Source organism: Hyperolius riggenbachi, chromosome 3, assembly GCF_040937935.1.
Source record: "Hyperolius riggenbachi isolate aHypRig1 chromosome 3, aHypRig1.pri, whole genome shotgun sequence".
Classification (NCBI taxonomy): domain Eukaryota; kingdom Metazoa; phylum Chordata; class Amphibia; order Anura; family Hyperoliidae; genus Hyperolius; species Hyperolius riggenbachi.
The window spans coordinates 199,412,643-199,432,267 of record NC_090648.1 but is presented as its reverse complement, the minus strand read 5'-3'; the positions used below and the strand labels follow the sequence as shown (position 1 = coordinate 199,432,267).

Here is a 19,625-nt window from a genome sequence, read left to right as displayed (position 1 = left end):
GTTTCAGTAAATATTACCAATATTTGATTATATGAATAAAGTAGTAAAATATTGGTACATTAACCAATATTTTATTATAATCAGCAAAAATAGAGTTTACAGTGGTGAATAGTACAATATCAGTATTATAAACAATATTTTATGGCATTTCCTTGCACCCATTTTACTAAACGATAAATTTAAGCTATATCTTGCACCCTTTTTAAAAGGTACTATTTTTATATGCACACTATTCTGATATTAGCACAAAAGTCATTGCAAACCCAGTCAGCCAGATAATGAGTAAAATAATAATGTAAAAAAAATAGTTTGTGTACTATGCACTAGTGTTGGGCGAACACCTAGATGTTCGGGTTCGCGAACGTTCACCGAACATCGCCGCGATGTTCGGGTGTTCGCGCCGAACTGCGAACATAATGGAAGTCAATGGGGACCCGAACTTTCGTGCTTTGTAAAGCTTCCTTACATGCTACATACCCCAAATTTGCAGGGTATGTGCACCTTGGGAGTGGGTACAAGAGGAAAAAAAATATTTGAAAAAGAGCTTATAGTTTTTGAGAAAATTGATTGTAAATTTTCAAAGGAACTACTATTCCCAGCAGACACAGAGTGGCAGTAAACACAATGCTATATAGTGTGGCTGAGCGAGGTACACAGAGTGGCAGTAAACAGAATGCTATATAGTGTGGCTGAGCGAGCGGTGTACTACTATTCCCAGCAGACACAGAGTGGCAGTAAACAGAATGCTATATAGTGTGGCTGAGCGAGGTACACAGAGTGGCAGTAAACAGAATGCTATATAGTGTGGCTGAGCGAGCGGTGTACTACTATTCCCAGCAGCGACACAATGACTGGGGGGACCCTGGCTAGCGTGGCTGGAGCGCGAACTACCCTGCCTGCCTACCCAAAGCTAAACCCACAGACAAATGGCGGAGATATGACGTGGTTCGGGTATTTATTTACCAGAACCACGTGACAGTTCGGCCAATCAGAGCGTGTTTGGGTCCGAACCACGTGACCCGTTCGGCCAATCACAGCGCTAGCCGAACGTTCAGGGAACGTTTGGCCATGCGCTCTTAGTTCGGCCATGTGGCCGAACGGTTTGGCCGAGCACCATCAGGTGTTCGGCCGAACTCGAACATCACCCGAACAGGGTGATGTTCTGCAGAACCCGAACAGTGGCGAACACTGTTCGCCCAACACTACTATGCACAAAGAAAAATGAAGAAACAAGCTCAAACTAGGGATTTCATTGCTGGTTTCAGAAATGTTTTTATCAAACAGATAAAAGTTGACATTAAAGTTTACAGATTAAAGTTGAGATATTGCAGAAACCTTGGTGTAATTATTATTTAGAACGTAGTAAAATAAAAAGACACCCATCAACAATATTTATAACAACAGATGAACATTTTTTTAAGACTCGTTTCTGCTTGGTTTTGAGTTTGTCATACTCATCCTGATCAGTGAGAGAGACATTCTGATTGACTGCTATGGGTTACTGCACTTTGTATGTACTACTTTACCATACTGAATTATTTATTTAGTTCACACATTTCATAGTGATTACACTTCTTCAATTTCTAGAGAACCGGCAGTTGAATTAATAACATTATTTATTGTCCTTTAAATAGGCTTACAGTCGTATGTTTTTACCTGACTCTAGGGAAAATTTGGGAGGAAGCTACTGAACTCACTAATATGTTTTTGTGTTGAGGGAAGAAACTAGACAATTCAGTGAAAACCTACAAAAATAGGTAAAACACACAAACTTTGTACAGTTATTGTTTGTAGTAGGATTTAAAGTATAACTGAAATGAGAATATGGGGCTGTCATATTTATTTCCTTTTAAACAATGCCAGTTGCTTCACAGCCCTGCTGATCTATTTTCCTGCTGTAGTGTCTGAATAACACCAGAAACAAGCATGCAGCTAATCTTGTCAGATCTGACATTAATCTCAGAAGAACCTAATCGGCATATGCTTGTTTAGGGTCTATGGCTAAAAGTGTTAGAGGCAGATGATCAACAGGATAGCCAGGATATTGCTTAAATTGATTAATTATGGCAGCCTCCATATACCTCTTGCTTCAGTTATCCTTTAATCCCAGTCCCTAAGATCTGCAAAGCAATTGTGCTAGCCACTTATCCAATGCTCTCCAAATTTGTTTCAGATTCTCATTACAGGGAGCGCTTCCATGAAGAGTCAGAGCCTTGGGCTGTAGCTCTGCCTCTACATGCGTCCATCTGCGCTGATCACCGCCTGTCCCTGCCCCTCTGTCTTCTTTCACTGAGAGAGGCGGGGGAGAGGTGGCGATCATTGCAGATTAACACTAATGGAGGCAGAGCTACAGCCCAAAGCTCTGCCTCCCCTGGCAGAAAAATCCATGACAAGGAAAGTTGTGTATTTTTGCCCCGGGAGTTAGGGGTGAATTATTTAGTGTTCAGCTGCGGATGCGGCATTTCAGTTTGGGCATTTATATTAAAGGGGATTTTAAAAGAAAAACCTGTATTTTGAGAGACTTCATAGTCTCTTTAATAATTGTAGGTGGTGAGTGTATTTGCAGTATTAATGATTAATATTTTATTATGTTGGATTTTTGGTAGATATTCTAGACGTGACACAAGGGGTTTGTACAGTAACATGACAGTAAGCCAAAGTACCCCACACATAATTTATTAGAGGGTATCACAGCTTATTGCGCACCTAATTCAGAAAATGTCCACCAGCAGAGGGGACAGGGCTTTTTGTACGGGAAGACAATAACCTCCTTGCTTTGCCAATGGCTATAATGAGTTGGCATATAAATTAGTGGGAACCCCCCCCACACACACACACGGGTTAGCCTTAGGCCCATTGCCAACTGCTATAGCCAGGTATTGTATTGCTCTGGGGTAGATGAAAGTGTTAAAAGGAAGGATGTGTTTAGTTAGTAAATAAAAGTAAATAAAAGACATGATCTGAGCTGCAGGTAGGTTCATTTTACATAACAAATTTACAGTGCCTAGGCCTAGTCAATAAGTCATGAATAAAATTACGTTGGCTTTCTATGAATCACTTGGCAATGCCAAATCTAGATGGTCAAAGAGATGCTAATTTTATTTTGAGTTGCAAGCAAATTTAACCAAAAATTGTATGCATCTTGGAATTGGTTCAGTCAAATGCACTCCCTACCAATTTGGATTAGCCCGATTTCCGGTTGCATACAATTTACATTAAATCTGCATGCAACTGGTAAAATGAACATGTCATTGACTATTTATTTTTCCAAATATCTCAGTTTATGGACATATTATGCAAACACATTCATTAATTTGGAGCTAAAATAACATAAAGCTTTGTTCAGAGCTGTAAAAAAATGAATTTGGAGAAAAAGCGGAGGCAGGAAAATCTTTAAAAAGGGGATAAAACAAATGTTCATGGCAAAAATACTATTTTTCTGAATCAACAACAAACTAATTTGTATACAATAATACAATACAATAACATTTGTAAAGCACTTTTCTCCCGTAGGACTCAAAGCGCATAGTTGTGTCTCAGATTAATACAGGGTTGCAGGCTGGGTTGTGTTACAGAGGAGATAGTCAGATGTTCATGAATGCCAGACTAAAGAGGTAGGTTTTCAGTTTAGACTTAAATGCTTCCAGGGATGGAGCTGTCCTGATTGGGTGTGGCAGGGAGTTCCAAAGTGTAGGGGCAGCATGACAAAACGCTCTGTCTCCAAAGGTTTTGAGGTGGACTCTGGGGGTATGGGGGTATGTACTGTAGAAACATCATTTTAGTATGTCTGTTTTGCTAACTCTTTCTTTTATAGCAGGGCTTCCCTACACTGTCATCAAGTACCACCAACTGTACATATTTTGTGGAAATCCATAGAGGTAAATACTCAGCTCTGCTACCCGTGACACCAATTACCTCACCTGTGAATGTTTAGGGTTTTCTGCAAAACATGCACAATTGGTGGTACTTGAGAACAGGGTTGGGAAGCCCTGTTTTATAGGCTAAAGTTGATCAAGATCAAACACAGGTACAGATGTGTACATACATCCAATATTAATTGGCTAATTTTACCACTTCCATGTTATATGAAAGCTTACCTGCACAACATGTTCAAAGTAATCAGACCAAGATCGGATGTGTGTAACCTTTATAAACTCAACAAAACACTGACATCTTTGAAGTTGTTAGAGCATCCCTCAGATGCTGGTACTGCTATCTCTTCCTTTTTACTGTGGACATTTCTGTGTCCAATAATGATTCAGTGGACAATTTAAATTATTTTAAAATGAGGAAAAATAGCTAAGTACTACAAAACGTATTTGAATTTCCTAATATTACCATTTCTATTTATCAGATCAGGTTGCATTCTCATTTACTGTTTGTTTAATAAACTTCTGCTAGTAAATCTTAGTAAGCCCACTGCATTTCCTTGGATTGTAACATTAAGCCAGAAATGTTCAAATCAAATGCTGAAAACACATTTAGGCTCAATTTTAAACATACAGCATACGTCATGGTTATATACATGCAGCATCTGCCAAGGGAAAAAGCATAATGTTTATGTGTTAGACTTAGAAGTACCTGCCATTAGTCTTATTCATGCCATTTAACATTATGGAGGCTCTTTAAACCTCTGACACAGATATCACTCGGCATTGGCTCAAGTCATTATTAGTAACAGCTCGGAGTAAATCTCAAGATTATCTTGTATTTCTGTGGAAAGATACTTAGCCTAAACACGTCTGTTTGGTGGTATGCTGTTTTTTTAACACTTTATTGAACTGTCCGTGAAATACTGATTGCTTTTGACATCTGCCGCTTTAAGTACCTGTACATTGTGTATGTAAACTGTTCTTTAAGCATGACTCTGCAACGGAGAACAGTTATTTCATGAGATTTGATATATACAAAGTAAATGGATTAAGAGGATACAAATATGGCTGCTCCATTTATTTTTTTGAGGAACAGACGTCAATATTTCACAAGTGAGAAATCAAAATCTGATCAGGAAAGGAGACTGGGTTATATTGGGAAAAAGGAGAGATGAGACAAAGTCATCTAGTAAGTTGATTTCAGGAAAATTGGGTAACATCAGTGCCAACAGATTGATTCATGTGATCTTTGGGCTTAATAATCAGGCCAACTGAATGCAAAGGGACACCCCTAGCGCAATTTTAGTTAGCTTGTGCCAAATATCAGAGAATATTGTAAGTCTAATATGGTAATGTTCACTTCTATAGGCTCCCTTGGCTTATTGTGGTCTGGTATGACCCTTGTTGAAGATGAAAACGTATTACCTAATAGCAGAAAATGTTTGATAAGTCTAATGCAAGTTTGATGGATAACGTAGGTTGGAGAACCCACATACAGTACTTTATTTATTTGGCATTGGCTGTGTTGTATCATTTTTTCTCCAGAAGATATACATTATATCTCAGAACACTGAAGAAGAATGTAGCTGATGCAACAATACAATAAACAGTATTAGAAGATACCATAGCACTTACAGATGATATAAACTTATTTAGCGTAAATCCTGTAGAAGCTATGCAAAAGTATGTGTTCAGGTTGCAGTCATGTGGTAATGTATCTATCCTGTTTAGCCTTAAATCAGACATAATCAAATAATATTAACCAGCCAACCAGCCAACCAACCATAGACTTACACATTTACCGTATATAGAATACACTGATCATGTCTTCATAGCACTAGTGTTGAAGGTATTGAGCATACAGCATGTTTCTAACACAGTACTTTTAATTTACCAACCATGCTTAACTACTGTTTGTGCTCTTACTGTTCAGTATACATTTATATTCTGACTGCAGCCCTGGTCTCTTGTTTTGTTGTCAGTGTTCTGTGCCCTGCGGTGTTGGACAGAAGACACGTGATGTAAAATGTGTCAGTAACATTGGAGATGTTGTTGACGATGAAGAATGCAATATGAAGCTACGCCCAAATGATATTGAAAACTGTGACATGGGTACATGTGCCAAAAGTTGGTTCCTTACAGAATGGAGTGATAGGGTAAGATATGACTAGTAGTCATTGTTCAGCAGATTAATTCCGATGTGCTTCCCAATCATCTCTTATAAAATAAATCTAACATATTCAGTTATACTGATTTCCCATTTCCGCTACAATAGCTAAACATTTTGAAAAATAAGTCATTTCCTTTTGGTTTAACCGGAAATATTTTTCTATCACATTTTCCATTCATAATTGTTTTATAACCATTGAGGTTTTTATGAGTCTTTTAGCCCACTTTTTTCTTGTAGTATACTCACATATCATTGGTAAACAGCTTTTATTGTACTGTTCCCTGAAGACAAACGCTGTTGGTCAGAATAATTGCTTCCTCCTTGTGTTGCAGTGCTCAGCAGAGTGTGGTGAAGGAGTGCGGACACGCTCGGTGGTTTGCATGTCCAATCACATCAGCAGTTTACCACTGGAAGGATGTGGAAACAACAAACCAGCAGAAACTACAACCTGTGATAATGGGCCATGTGAGGGCAAGGTCGAGTGGTTTACAGGAGCCTGGAGTCAGGTAAATCTTTTACAGCGCACAGCTTATTTCCTGTCTGACTGAAAGTAATGAATTAACTCCTGTACTTTGCTTTCTATTAGGGTTTAAAGGAAAAAGAGCCCTATGTACTTCACTGAAAGATTATTAAAATACAGTTTTTCAAAGATATTATACTGGATACTTTAAAACGATCATGGTTTCCTAAATATGCTGTAATTTTAATAATATAAAAATTTTAATTATACCATTTAAAGAAGCACTAAATTCTACTTTAAAGGGAGTCTGTAGTGTGGATATAGGGAACTCGAAATTTCAACTTTGTTTTTACATTGCTAGTGTACATAGAATTGTGTTTGGAATACTGGAAGCTTAAAATGACACTATACTTGCATTATTTGCTTAACTCAATTATTCAAATACAAGTCTATAAATCCCAGTATGTACAGTATAAGCTGCTATACAACACTTACACTTATGAATAAAGAAAGCAGATCTGGAACAAGAGGCTTGCAGGGAGTAGGATCAGCTAATTTTGTGTTCATTGGGTATGTGCACTCAGAGCAACATCTGATTCCAAGTATAGAGTAGATGAAGCACAGTACCTTGAAAGGCACCTTTGTTATCAGCTAGGCATATTTGTGCCTCTGACGAAGCAGGTTATTCCACAAAACGGCTGTCAGGTGACTCTGTTTCACCCCTGCTGCTAATCACTGTATCCATTGCCCAGCTGGTAATAAAGGTATCTTTCAAGGTTCAGTGCCTCATGTACTCTATACTTGAAACTACACTTAAGCTCTGTACTCGCCACCCGACAGTTCCAGCGAGGTTCCCTTGATGTCGGTTATTCAGTGACGCCTCTTCCTGCCAGCAGGTACGCACGATGTCATCTGATTTTACACATTGGGTGGGAACGAGACGTCAAGTAAGAAAAAAAAAAAGGCCAGAAACTCGCCTAAGGAGAAGGAAGGCTATGGGTCCTATAGAGCCTTCCCGCTCCTCTCTCAGTCTCCATTCCAACGCTGGCTCCCCAGTAACAGTATTCAACCAATTTTGGTCAAATACTGCTCTCTCTGCCGCATCGGAAGTCTGCGGGAGCCTGAGTGCTCACAAAGACAGGCCACTCCATACTGCGCATGCGCGAGTGCCCTCTCTCGCGCACCCGTGCACTCGCGCGTGCCCAGTATGGAGCCGACTTTCTTCGGGACAACTCTGCTCCCGAAGACTTCCGATGTCCTCCGCAGCAGGGATTTCAAATGGAGAAGCTAGCGATGTAACAAGGAGACCGGGAAGGCTCTATAGGACCTAGAGCCTTCACTCTCCCTAGGAAAGTATTTGGCTGTTTTTTGTTTTTTTTTTAGGATTGCCATTGACTTTAAAATCCAGAGCTTTCTTATTGGTCAATTGAGGTAGAGGAACAGGGGGGAATGTTTATTCCTCCCCCATAATATTTTTAGCAGTCAGTGGCCCTTATTCAATTCTCTTTTTCTCCTAAGTTTTCTCCTAGGAGATATTTTAACATCCTATAAAACATGCTTTTTAAACCACCAACAAGCAAGAAAATACTGCGAATAAATTTGGTGGTATCTTTTCACCTACTTTTTTGTACTTTTTTAATTGCAGAGTGCTGAAAAGTTATTGTAAACAGATGAAATGAAAAAGTATCTCCTAGGAGAAAACTTATGCTGCATACACACTTGAGATAAAAGTCTTTGGAAAAGGCAAGATCACAGACCAATTTTACCCCTTCTATGTAGTATGAGAGCCATACTCTACACAGTCTATTCTATGGAGCTGCACTCCCCATCAGATAAAATCTTTGCAAGATGCTGCACACACAGATGCCTGTACACATTCAAAAGATCATTATCTGCAAAAGATCTCTTCCTGCAATAGATCCATTCCTGCAAAATGCATTCATAGTCTATGAGATCTGCAGATCCTCATACACACCTTGTTTAACAGACTTCATCTGCATATCTGGCAATCTGCAGATCTGAAAACCCATCCTGGTGGATCTGATCTGCAGATGATTGCCCGTTAAACAAGGTGTGTATGATGATCTGCAGATCTCATAGACTATGAATGCATTTTGCAGGAATGGATCTATTGCAGGAAGAGATCTTTTGCAGATACTGATCTTTTGAATGTGTACGGGCATCTTTGTGTGCAGCATCTTGCAAAGATTTTATCTGATGGGGAGTGCAGCTCCATAGAATAGACTGTGTAGGTGTGGCTCTCATACTACATGGAAGGGGGTAAAATTGGTCTGTGATCTTGCCTTTTCCAAAGACTTTTATCTCAAGTGTGTATGCAGCATTAGGGTAAAACATAAATTCAATAAGGACCAATGTCTTTGAAATGATAGATTGCTTTGACATGCAGTTCACTACAAGTCAATTCTAGTCATGTATTTTTTTATTTTTTTTTATCTTGAGCCAGGTTTGTGTCAGGTGTACTTGAACGTTTGATTGTATATTATAGGTAAATGTGTAGTGAGGTGCAGTTGGAAGTTGATTTTAGGTCAACTGAGATTTTTTCAAGAGCAGTAGCCGTGGATGGTTGTTTCATCTCAATGTCTTTTATTTTTGCATATCTGCCTATTTGGCTGTCTTCATTTGTTTTATTTAATGCTACTGAAACAATCGAAAACCAGTTAATTATTCAGTTAGTTCAGCGCCTTTTGACGGTCGCTTGAGAGCATTTAAACTCTCATATATATGCAATACTTTTCCGTAGCCATTACTTTTTTTTTTTTGGTACTGGCTAAATAGAATTTTTAAAGCAATGGACTTGAAGATATGACCTTGCCTTCAATAAGCAGCCTCTTATGTGTTAAACAACATATTGTGCTTGTACGGAAAGAACATAAAGGCCTCTTTTGTGCCTTTTCACAATACATGTAGATACTTTGTTCGGCTGGGTTCTATGCTGCATCTGAGGTCAGGTTAATTTATCTTCTGTAGCAATATTCCATTAACTCAGTTGTTTATCTTCGTAGCAAAGCACTCAAGTACAGTACATCCAGTCTAAATAGCTGTCCAGCTGAACACAGTGCACTATAAAATTAATGTAAAGATTCACAAAGAGGTTCTCCTTGTAAGGTATTGAATATACTCAATTGTATGACACAATATACCATACAGAAATTCAGTGTCTTTATTAATAGAAACCAATGCCAAAGAATTTTATTATTTCAAGTTCATGACATAAAGAAAAAAAAATCCTTAGAAAACTCTGAGCTACTTTAAGTGGCAGGGATGCTGGGGAGAGTTATAGTACCTTTACAATCTTCAGCCTGGAATCTGCTGTGACATCGTCTTAGTTGGAAACAAAACAAAAGGAAAACCTTTGGCTTTATTTATTTTGTTTAGGGGCAGTAGGAGTATTTAGGTGACAGATGAAGAATACACATTTTGGCTAGACCTCAGCTTCCCTAAGGCGACTTTGTAAGGATAAATCTAAAGCCTTGTTTGTACTTCAAGGTTTCTTTTTATTCGTATATAAAATATGCTGTTGCTAGTGGTAGAAGTGCATGCAGCAAAGAATCAGATTCATGAAAGGTACACTATGTTTCCTTGGTAGGACTTAGAAAGTAGAGTTCTAGAAGCCAACATTCCACTGAGTTGGCTCCAAAAGGCTTCTTAATGAAGACTTTCAATACTATATCCATCTGGCACCAGCCCAGAATGCTTACAAAATGTTAGACTAGTCTTTTCTATTGCATCTTTGAGCCAGAGCTCTCCACAGGTTATACATGCTTGCTGTCTTGTGATGATTAATGTTTCACTTAGTATTTTAGAGGTAGCAAAATGTTCTCTTGTGTTTCATTGTTCTGTCCCAGAAAGTTCAACTCTTTGTATTTCTAATGGAGCTAATTATAACATAAGAAGGTTCTGAAATGCAAATATTTTAGAATATACTTCCTTTATCAGAATCAGAATCAGAATCAGAATCAGATTTATTTCGCCAAATACAGCAAGCGCAATATTCGGAATTATTTGTGGTACACATGGCATAACATAGTATAGGACAAGACACATGACACAGACAATTTAGGAAACTACAGTAATGCTGTACGTAACAGAAACAGGGTAATGGTGTGCATACAGAAACTGGGTAATGGTGTGCATACAGAGACTGTATCTGCTCTGTATGAGTATGCATGAATGTTATTGCAACAGCTTCATTTAACAATGCATCGTTGCAAATACACCTTAAAGCACTTCTATCACTTGTAGCATTGTCTAACTGCAATTGATGTAAGGAATGAAGAGTTCAGTTCAGTTCTGTATCTGTGTACACAGTCAACAGAGGCATGAAACGTAACAGCAGTCAAGCTTTCCATTATGTGCATTGATTGCAGTGAGAGTAGAGTCTATTGCAGCTACTTTTTCCAATGTGTTGCAAAACCCGGATACTAGGTTAACTACTTTAACTTTCTTAGCGTTCTGGACGAGCTGAGATAGTCCAGTAACGCCGGAGGGCACCGCTCATGCCCTGGTGGGCCAATTCGAATAATTTTTTTTTTCAAAGCACGCAGCTACCACTTTGCTAGCTGCGTGTTTCTCCAATCGCCGCCGCTACCAGCCACATAATAGCCCCCCCCAAACCCCATGCGCAGCCTGGCCAATCAGTGGCAGGCAGCGCTGAGGGGTGGTTCGGGACTCCCTGTGACGTCACGACATCGATGACGTCATTCCGTTCGTCGCCATGGCAACGGGGGAAGCCCTGAAAGAAATCCCGTTCAGAACAGGATTTCCTGATGGGCATGATCGCCGGTGGCGATCGGAAGGGTGGGTGGGAGGAAGCAGGGAGGGGGGGGGGGAATCATGTAGCTAGTGCTAGGCTAGTTCTTACAGAACTTCTTCATACTCACTTCTGAGTGTTCTCAATTTCAGGGAGATGTCACCCAACCATCTGGTGGCACACCCAGGGTGCTGACTCAACAGCTCTTCCTCCCATAACTCCCTGTGTTCAATACCAGAAACCTGTGTTGTGCTCCCACATCATTGTACTCCACCCCACCATATCTCATGCTGCAGGACTTGCTGAAGCCATGCCCTCCCACATCTTCATAAACTGGGGGTAGGTCCATGGCTGCAGTATCCATCTCCCCTCTCCAATCAGTAATGAAGGTAGAGGATGAGTAGCATGAATACCACTGCCCCATCTAGCCAACACAGCAAGAGTTACAGCATGACTTCATCACTGGAAATTTGGATGTTCAGTTGACTAAAACGTTTGAGTTTTGAGGAAGTGTTGCTCAGATATGTTAATTGGGGAAAGCACAAATAAATATATCAGTATAGATTGGGTTAAAGTAAACCTGATGTGGGTACAAACTTATGGAATTATAGAAATGGTCGGAAAGCTTTTAAATATAGCTTTAGTACAATAATAATCCTTAACGTTGAACCCCATTTCATTCCAAAATACAATGCAGCAAACATTTTGAGATGCAGACCTCTGAGTAATTTGAGCATGCTGGTACTAGAGTATGAAAACTTGAGATTTACATAGCAACATTGAGAGGTTTATGGGATACCATAGTGCTCCACTGAAATCACTTGCTATCGCCATAGGAGAGTTTAGTCTTCTAAGTTACCTGACTCACAATTAGAGCAGGTATAGATGTTTTCAAATTATTCAAATCTGCAAACAAGTAACAGTATGAGTCTATTTGTAGCTAAAATGGCAGGACCACAAAAATAAAACGTTGGTACATTTTAGAAGTTTTACTTGTCTGCAAAAAAAGTAGTTTCTGAACTCCTAATAAAAGTGCCAAGTGAACAAAGATCGTTAACATTATCTATTCAAAAGACTTGAACTTATGTTTAATTCAAGAAATATAGATATGCAGCAAAGTTTGTAATTTGTAATACTACTAAATAAATGAGAGCAGGGATTTCTCTTCTAAACCGCTAAAATCCTAAATATTTAATGACCTTATTCCCTGTATCTTTTGATGTTTGCTTCCAATATTTTTCCCTTTATTTATAGTGCTTTTTGCAGGCAATAATGTCAGGTAGAGTTCTGCATTTACCATAATTTATTCTGATACACAGTCACTACTACACTAGTTTTGTTATGTACTTGTAGACATATACTACAAAAATACTTGGCCAAAAAGTTTAAATGACCACTATTACAAAACTGTACAATAGAAATTATAATCAAATAAAATGTACATTTCTCCCAGAGTAAAATACACTGTAAACTCCTTTTTTTTTCAATTTTGCTGTCAGTAGGCTGTAAAAAGATGGAAGATCTGGTAGGTTTTGAACTAGTCTATCTCCGCATGGGTCATTGTCACTATTACCTTTATTCTTTACAAAAGAACGCCATGGAAAGGAACAAAACAAGTATTTCAACCAGTTTCCTTACAGTTTACTTACTTATTTGCACATGACAGCAGTTGGGACTGAGCAACTGCAATTCAGTAAGAACTTTTGTAACTAAAGAAATGACTGAAAACCCCCCATGCGGAGATGGACTTTTACAAAATGTGATAGATTTGTAAGTTGTTCACTACTTACTGTAAGTGACTTCGACATAGGAAAAATACATTTTATACTGTATTTTACATGTATGTATATTATTATTTTTTTTTGTGATAGTTTGTCCTTTAAAGTGCAGGAACTAGCTTGTGAATAATTATCTATGGGTAAAACTTAAAAAAAAAACCAGCACAGTTTTCAGAGCAAGCCTGGTATAGAATGATTATGATGAGATCCTGATCTAAGCAACATTGTTAACTTTCCAGTTTTTCTTTTAAAACCATTTAGTTGCAGTGATTTGAGTAGCAGTTAACCATTAATAACCTTTGATTAATTTTTTCAGGTTTACCATCCAGCAATAAAGCTATGAATTGATTAATATTCACTCTAAAATGTAGACTCCCAAATAATTTGCAGCTTATTACAAAGCAGTTATTACCCTTAATAGTGTCACATTATTTGAAATACAAAGTGTGATTACTTAAATGATATTATATTTCAGAGTTGTGCAGCTTCAAAAGCATCAGCGGAGAATAACACAGCTGCTGCTGCTGCTGGCACTTGTGTTTTTTACTGCCAACACCTTCATTTCTAACACAGACAATTAATATGAACTTGCATTTTGCAGTTATTGAACATAATAACTATCAGCATGTAAATTTAATTAAAAGTTGTTAATTATTTTGTGCCTTATTACCTAAGTGAAACGTCATTATCATTAAAAATACAACACATTTTTCAGTGCTATACATTTTACAATTTTATGTTGTTAAATGTTACCTGTCCAGTTACATTTGCAGACACTAATCATTTTACCTCATTAACAGGAAGTTTAGATATCACTTCTTTGAAACCATGACACTGTTATCTGTTTGGAGTACAGATTACTCCCTTTGGTGATTAAAATATCACCCAGATTTTCATCTTACTGCAGGAGAAATTAACTTAGCATAAATTAAGCGTCTAAAATCCTATTTTCAACGGGTGCTGTATCTGATTCCAAATCAGAGATGTCACCCGTTAGGAAGCCGTGGCCCAACCGCTATAGCCAAGCCATGCATGACTGTAGGGATTCTAATGCAGTTTGTGGAAAACTGCAACTGGCATTAGTTTTTGGCCACAAGCGATTTTGGATACAGCCTATTGATTTCAATAAGCTGTGATTGCACATCCAAAACTGTGTGCAAAAATGGACCTGAGAAGTGGCTAGTGGAGTAGGTTTATGGAAAGCTTGTCAAATTCAATATGATGTGCTAATAATTGCATTTTTAAAGGTAGACAAGAATGGTAAATAGCACACTAATTTACAGTACTGCTGGATGCTTATAAGAATCTAATGCTTACAATTTAAAGCAAGCCATGGCTTAATACTCTAGGTCAAGAGGTGTTCTGCAATTGAATGGAGACGGCTGGCTAAGTGCCTAGTGATGATTAGATCTATCCTTGCTTTGTTAAATCTATTAGGGGTTGTTCACACTTATTAGAATTTGTCTGTGTTGTGCGAGTGTGTGTTGTGTGTGGAATTGCAATTTTGCATTTGTCACACATCTAATGTATTTCGATGGCATTCTGCTTGTCTTATTTTTTTGTGCCTTCCACTTTCAGTTTGATTCTTAAATCACACTATGATGTGCATGTAGTCTAAGTCAATGGAAATGTAGCTGCCAATCTAGCATGATATCCAATGAGCCTGCATGTGCACGTGTGTAATTTATTTATTGTTTTACATTTGCTGGTGATCACTCAAACATCAGCCGCACTGAGTTTCAGTAGCCCAGCTATTATGGAAGGCTTCGTTGTCTCACTCCTAACGATCACAGCTATCATTCCTTGCATGATATCAAAACATAACGATGACCAGCACATGATTAGTAATTGTGCGGTGTGCCTACCATATGCAGCCATTCCCAGCGACACTTATTATTCACAAATATTGGAAACAGCATTCTGCCATCATCCCCATGGACCATGGCTTTCAAAAACCAGACCCACTGTCTCTACATCTTACCAGTTACTGCTTGTGCCTTTTACAGTGTTATGGCCAGGACTATGCAGATGGTACAACCTGCGTAAAAGCACATATTTAGGAGTAGAAACAAAAATGTTGTTGTATAGCACATTACTGTGTTGTTTATTGTGAAGAGATCTGAAATGTGCTTAGATAAAGTTTTCCCAGAAGACTAGAAAGCGTGTCCTGTGTGTTGAACACACGGCGTTATCATATTCTCAGTAATAATTTTGTTTACTCTTCTCTGTGTTTATCCAGTCAGAAAATATTGCCACCCCATAGGATTAGGAAGGTTTGCATAGAAAACAAAGCTGTAGCATGCAAGCAATAGTTTAGTAATATGACATCTTCTCCTTCATTGCTTGTAAGCTCATGTCTGTGCAAGCAACATGGCTTATACAAAGATAAACAGCCTTCAATAGCTTGTTTGTAATGGCAGATACAAACTGCAGCATTTGGGCTCAGCTTGATTTATATAGAAAAATGATGATTTTCTTGGTGAAATCGTTTTAGCAATGTGCAATATTTGTCCTTATCCAGGTTTGTAACAACTATACTGGGAATGTTGACATTAACATTAAAAAGATATGAAATAAATAAGCAAACTCTGCTGCGGGTTGAATACAGGAATGCTAATTTTTACTTTGCAAGTGATATTTATCTTGACTATAACAATGTCACATAAGCTGTTTTTTTTTTTTTATCTCATGCGTTTGCTTTCTTTTCACAGTGTTCTGTTGAATGTGGTTCAGGCTCCCAGCAAAGAGATGTGATTTGTATTAGAAAAACAGCGGAGGGCTTCACGGTGGTAAAACCATATGAATGTTCATTTTTAGAGAAACCAGCAAACCAGCAGTCATGCCACCACAAATCTTGTGGGGCAAAATGGTTCCACACTGAATGGAGTACGGTAGGTCCTTTCCACAACTGCAGGCTGATAATGTACAATACAATAAATTGAATAATAAAGATAGTTTGTAGAATGTCTAATGTTTCTGGTGCTCCAAACACTTCACAGTTATGTTGGGGGGGCCCATTGTAAAATGCCTGGTGCATCCCTGACCTATAACCATTGTGTGCTCCCCTTTTTTATTGCCTGAAGAAGCAGGACTATACCTGTGAAATGCATTGCAACACTTTGTGGAGTATACCAATAAATTTATGTCTGTCGAAGTTGACACTTTTTGTGTCTGCTTATAGGAAGTAAATCATTGCAAAAACATTTGACACGGTTACCCACATCAGCCTCGTGTTTAAAGTATACCTGAAGTGAGATAGACATATGTACATACAGTGTCAAGCATACCAATAACTACCAATAACTAGGCTGTGTTCCTTTTTTCTTTTTCTGCTTGAAAGGGTTAACGTTCAGGTATGCAAGTAGCAGTTTCTCTCAAGCTGACTTTAGCGTAACCCTTACTCATGACGAGTCAAAGCCATAAAACTCTTTCCTGAAAAGAAAAGCTGCTAAGTGCAGGGAATAGATAAATCCCAATATTTATAGTTCATATATTTTATCTCTGGTGCATAGAAAGACTATGTCATTGAGCAGAGAAAGTAAAACATTAAAACTGCTTTTCAAGTTTTTACCTAAAGCCTAAAAAATGTAATTTTTAGGAGTAGGATGATAGATATAATGGTTTATGTCATCAGTTTATTTTCACCTCAGGTTCACTTTAAGGTTAGAATCTAGGCATTAGGGGACAAGGTGCTTACATTAATAAGGAAGTGGCTAAGGGACAGAAGGCAAAGAGTAATAGTAAGTGGATCACATTCAACATTTTGGTCAATGTCCCTGTGTATTCCTTCCACCTATATTATTATTTCCTAAACCTGCACTTCTCTTCCCTCCCCCACTGAATGCTACACTCCTGTGCTCCTGTCTTACCACATCCTACTGGTTGTCTTGCTCCCACTGTGCTCATGCGTTCTCTCTTCATGCTTTGCTCCCTCTCAACCCACCCTCATGTGCGCCACCTGCCCCCATTTCATACCAATCTCCATTGTTTGCTTCTCTCCACCTCACACTTCTTCCCCACGCTCTCTCTTTCTTACTCTGTGCTCACTCATCTGTTAGACCTCACCTCCCCCCACCTATGGACCACACCCAAGACCTGACTGACCGTTTCCCCATTTCACCCACAGCATATCCACACCCTTTCCTATGGTAATACTCTGCTACTTATACTTTATAGAACATTCCACTTAAAACAACACACATATTGCTTTGATTTGACTCTGTTAGTGACACCAGAGGAAATAAGTGAAGATGCTCAAAAACCTTGAGAATCAGCCAGTAAATGTTTAAGATCCTTGCTCCCATTCTCAATTCAATAATCGGGTGCTCAGAGTTTATAGGCCACTAGCTACATTGTACAAAAATCAGGAATAACCCCCCCCCCCCCCCAAAGAAAACCAAAAGACCATGTCAGCAGAATAATTGAATGTAATTCATTAGAACAAGTATTAAAAAAAATGCTATGCACACTTGACTGAAGGCTGTTACATAGTTATTTTGGTTGAAAAAAGACACACGTCCATCGAGTTCAACCAGAGAAGAATGTTTTCCTAATAAATTAACAAATTGTTTATCTGTGATGTACAAAGTGCTGTTTTATTAATCATATAGCTTATACAGAAAAGATGTTTGCATTACCCCTACTTAGGAATTCATCTCTCTAGTGGCTTGAGTTCAAAAGCAATATACCAGTTTTCCCAGCAGTTATTTACATTTTATTTACGTAACATAAAGCAAGCAGACAAATAATAAATGTATACTCATTAATGTTCATAAGCCTGCTTGTTTGCTCTGGCCCTGATAAAGCTTCAGCTGTTAAATATGCAGCAGAGCTGACATCCTGTTGGCCTCGTGGGCTTGAGCCCAGGTGGGTCCTGTTAGTACTTGAAAGTCTGAGTAGTGGATATGCTCCTCTGTCACATCCTCCTCCTGGCTATGCTCAATTACATAGGCCTGAGAGGAGCAAAAGGGCAGAAGTATTTTTCTCTAGTGGCTAAACCCAGATGAACTACTGGACCTGTCAACTTCTGGCAGATCTGAAGAGGAGCTGTAGCAAAAATAACATAATGAATAAAATTGCTTATTTTTTACAATATTCACTTTCAGATTGTTTAGTCAGTGTTTGACCATTGTAGAATATTTCCTCTCCCTGTTTTATATTCTGAAATGTATCACTGGTGGTGACCTCTTTAGTTCTGTCAGGTGATCTGTAAGAGATGTTCGTTACTGAGAGTTCTATGCACAGATGGAGATATTGCTTGCTTGGCAGTTGGGAGATTCTGTTATTTCCGACAATGCAACAAGGTTCACAGACAGCAAACTGTCAGGATCATGGTCAGGATACCATACTGTGGGAGGGGTTTTACCACAATATCAGCCATATGGACCCCCCTGAAAGGTAAAGCTTTCTCGTGGGGAACGGTATCAGCTACTGATTGGAATGAAGTTCAATCCTTTGTAAGGGCTTGTTCACACTTGAGCGGGAATTGCGCGATTCCCACTCAGCGCAAAACGCTAGCGGTTTTTAAAAACCACTAGTCCATGTAAGCCTATGGCACTGTTCGCACTGCCGCAACCGTGTGGCATGCAGCGTTTGGCCGGTGATTCGGTTATCGATCGCAATTAGCATGCTTAGCACCACTAATTGTGATCGCTCCCAAAACGCTGCAGTGTCCAGTGATTTTTCCACATTAATCACGGAAAAATCATTCCCGCAAAACGTTTTGCGGTTTAAGGTGTGAACGGGACCTTAAAGTTGCTCTTACATCCATCTAAATTTCCCCCGTCCCCATCCCCGTCCCCGTTATTTCAAAATTTGCGGTACACTCAAACACTTTGATGAAATCTGCCACTGCCAGTGATCTAATGACCCACTGGAAGGTGATCAATAAAATATGAGCAGTTTAGAACAATTCATAAGTTGAAAATTTATTCACACATGGCGGTGACTTGACTTAATTGGCAAAAAGGATGAGGAACTGATGGTTGCATAGCTTTGTACACACACTAGCTCATGCAGTGATTCTACTGAGATTTCTGCTTAAATCTGATCAAGATTAAATGCAGCAAGTTGATAAAGGTGACCACTAATTTCTGATCAATTTCCTCTCAGGGAGCAGTCAATTGATCTCAGGCTGCATTTGACTAGCAGATGCCCATATTTGGCTTCTCTGTTTTCTGTAGTGTTATTTAAAGTTTAACCACTTTGTCCTCCTTGACGTATAAAAACGTCAAGGAGGACAGGCGCGCTCCCGCGCCCGATCGCGCGCGTGCACGCACACTCCCGGCCGCGGAGTCGGTAGCCACGGAATCAATTTATCGGGCTATGGAGCCCGATCATTGATTCCTCTCCCTCGCTGAAAAAGCGACAGCTTCTCTCGGAAGCTTCGCTCTTTCTGAAGCTGTGTCTCTCTAAGCGTACATTGTACGCTTAGAGTGACGTTATGTAAAAAAAATCGAGATTGCCATCTTGTGGCCAAAAAGTAAAACTACAAGTAAATTCCCAAAAACATTACAATACACCAATATTTCCCCAAATTAAACACTTTTATATCCCACCCTCCCAAAAATGCCCA

The 19,625-nt window shown here is 39.0% G+C and overlaps 1 protein-coding gene across 10 annotated transcripts in view; it reads left to right on the top strand.

Annotated features, from left to right (window-relative positions):
- THSD4 (thrombospondin type 1 domain containing 4) overlaps positions 1-19,625 on the top strand; it is an 827,407-nt gene that overhangs the window by 796,103 nt on the left and 11,679 nt on the right. For all 10 annotated transcript variants that reach the window (XM_068275544.1, XM_068275543.1, XM_068275535.1 and 7 more), the window contains 3 exons: positions 5,855-6,028; positions 6,375-6,548; positions 15,763-15,942. In XM_068275544.1, the coding sequence (XP_068131645.1) occupies positions 5,855-6,028; positions 6,375-6,548; positions 15,763-15,942 (528 nt within the window). The remainder of the gene's footprint in view (positions 1-5,854; positions 6,029-6,374; positions 6,549-15,762; positions 15,943-19,625) is intronic.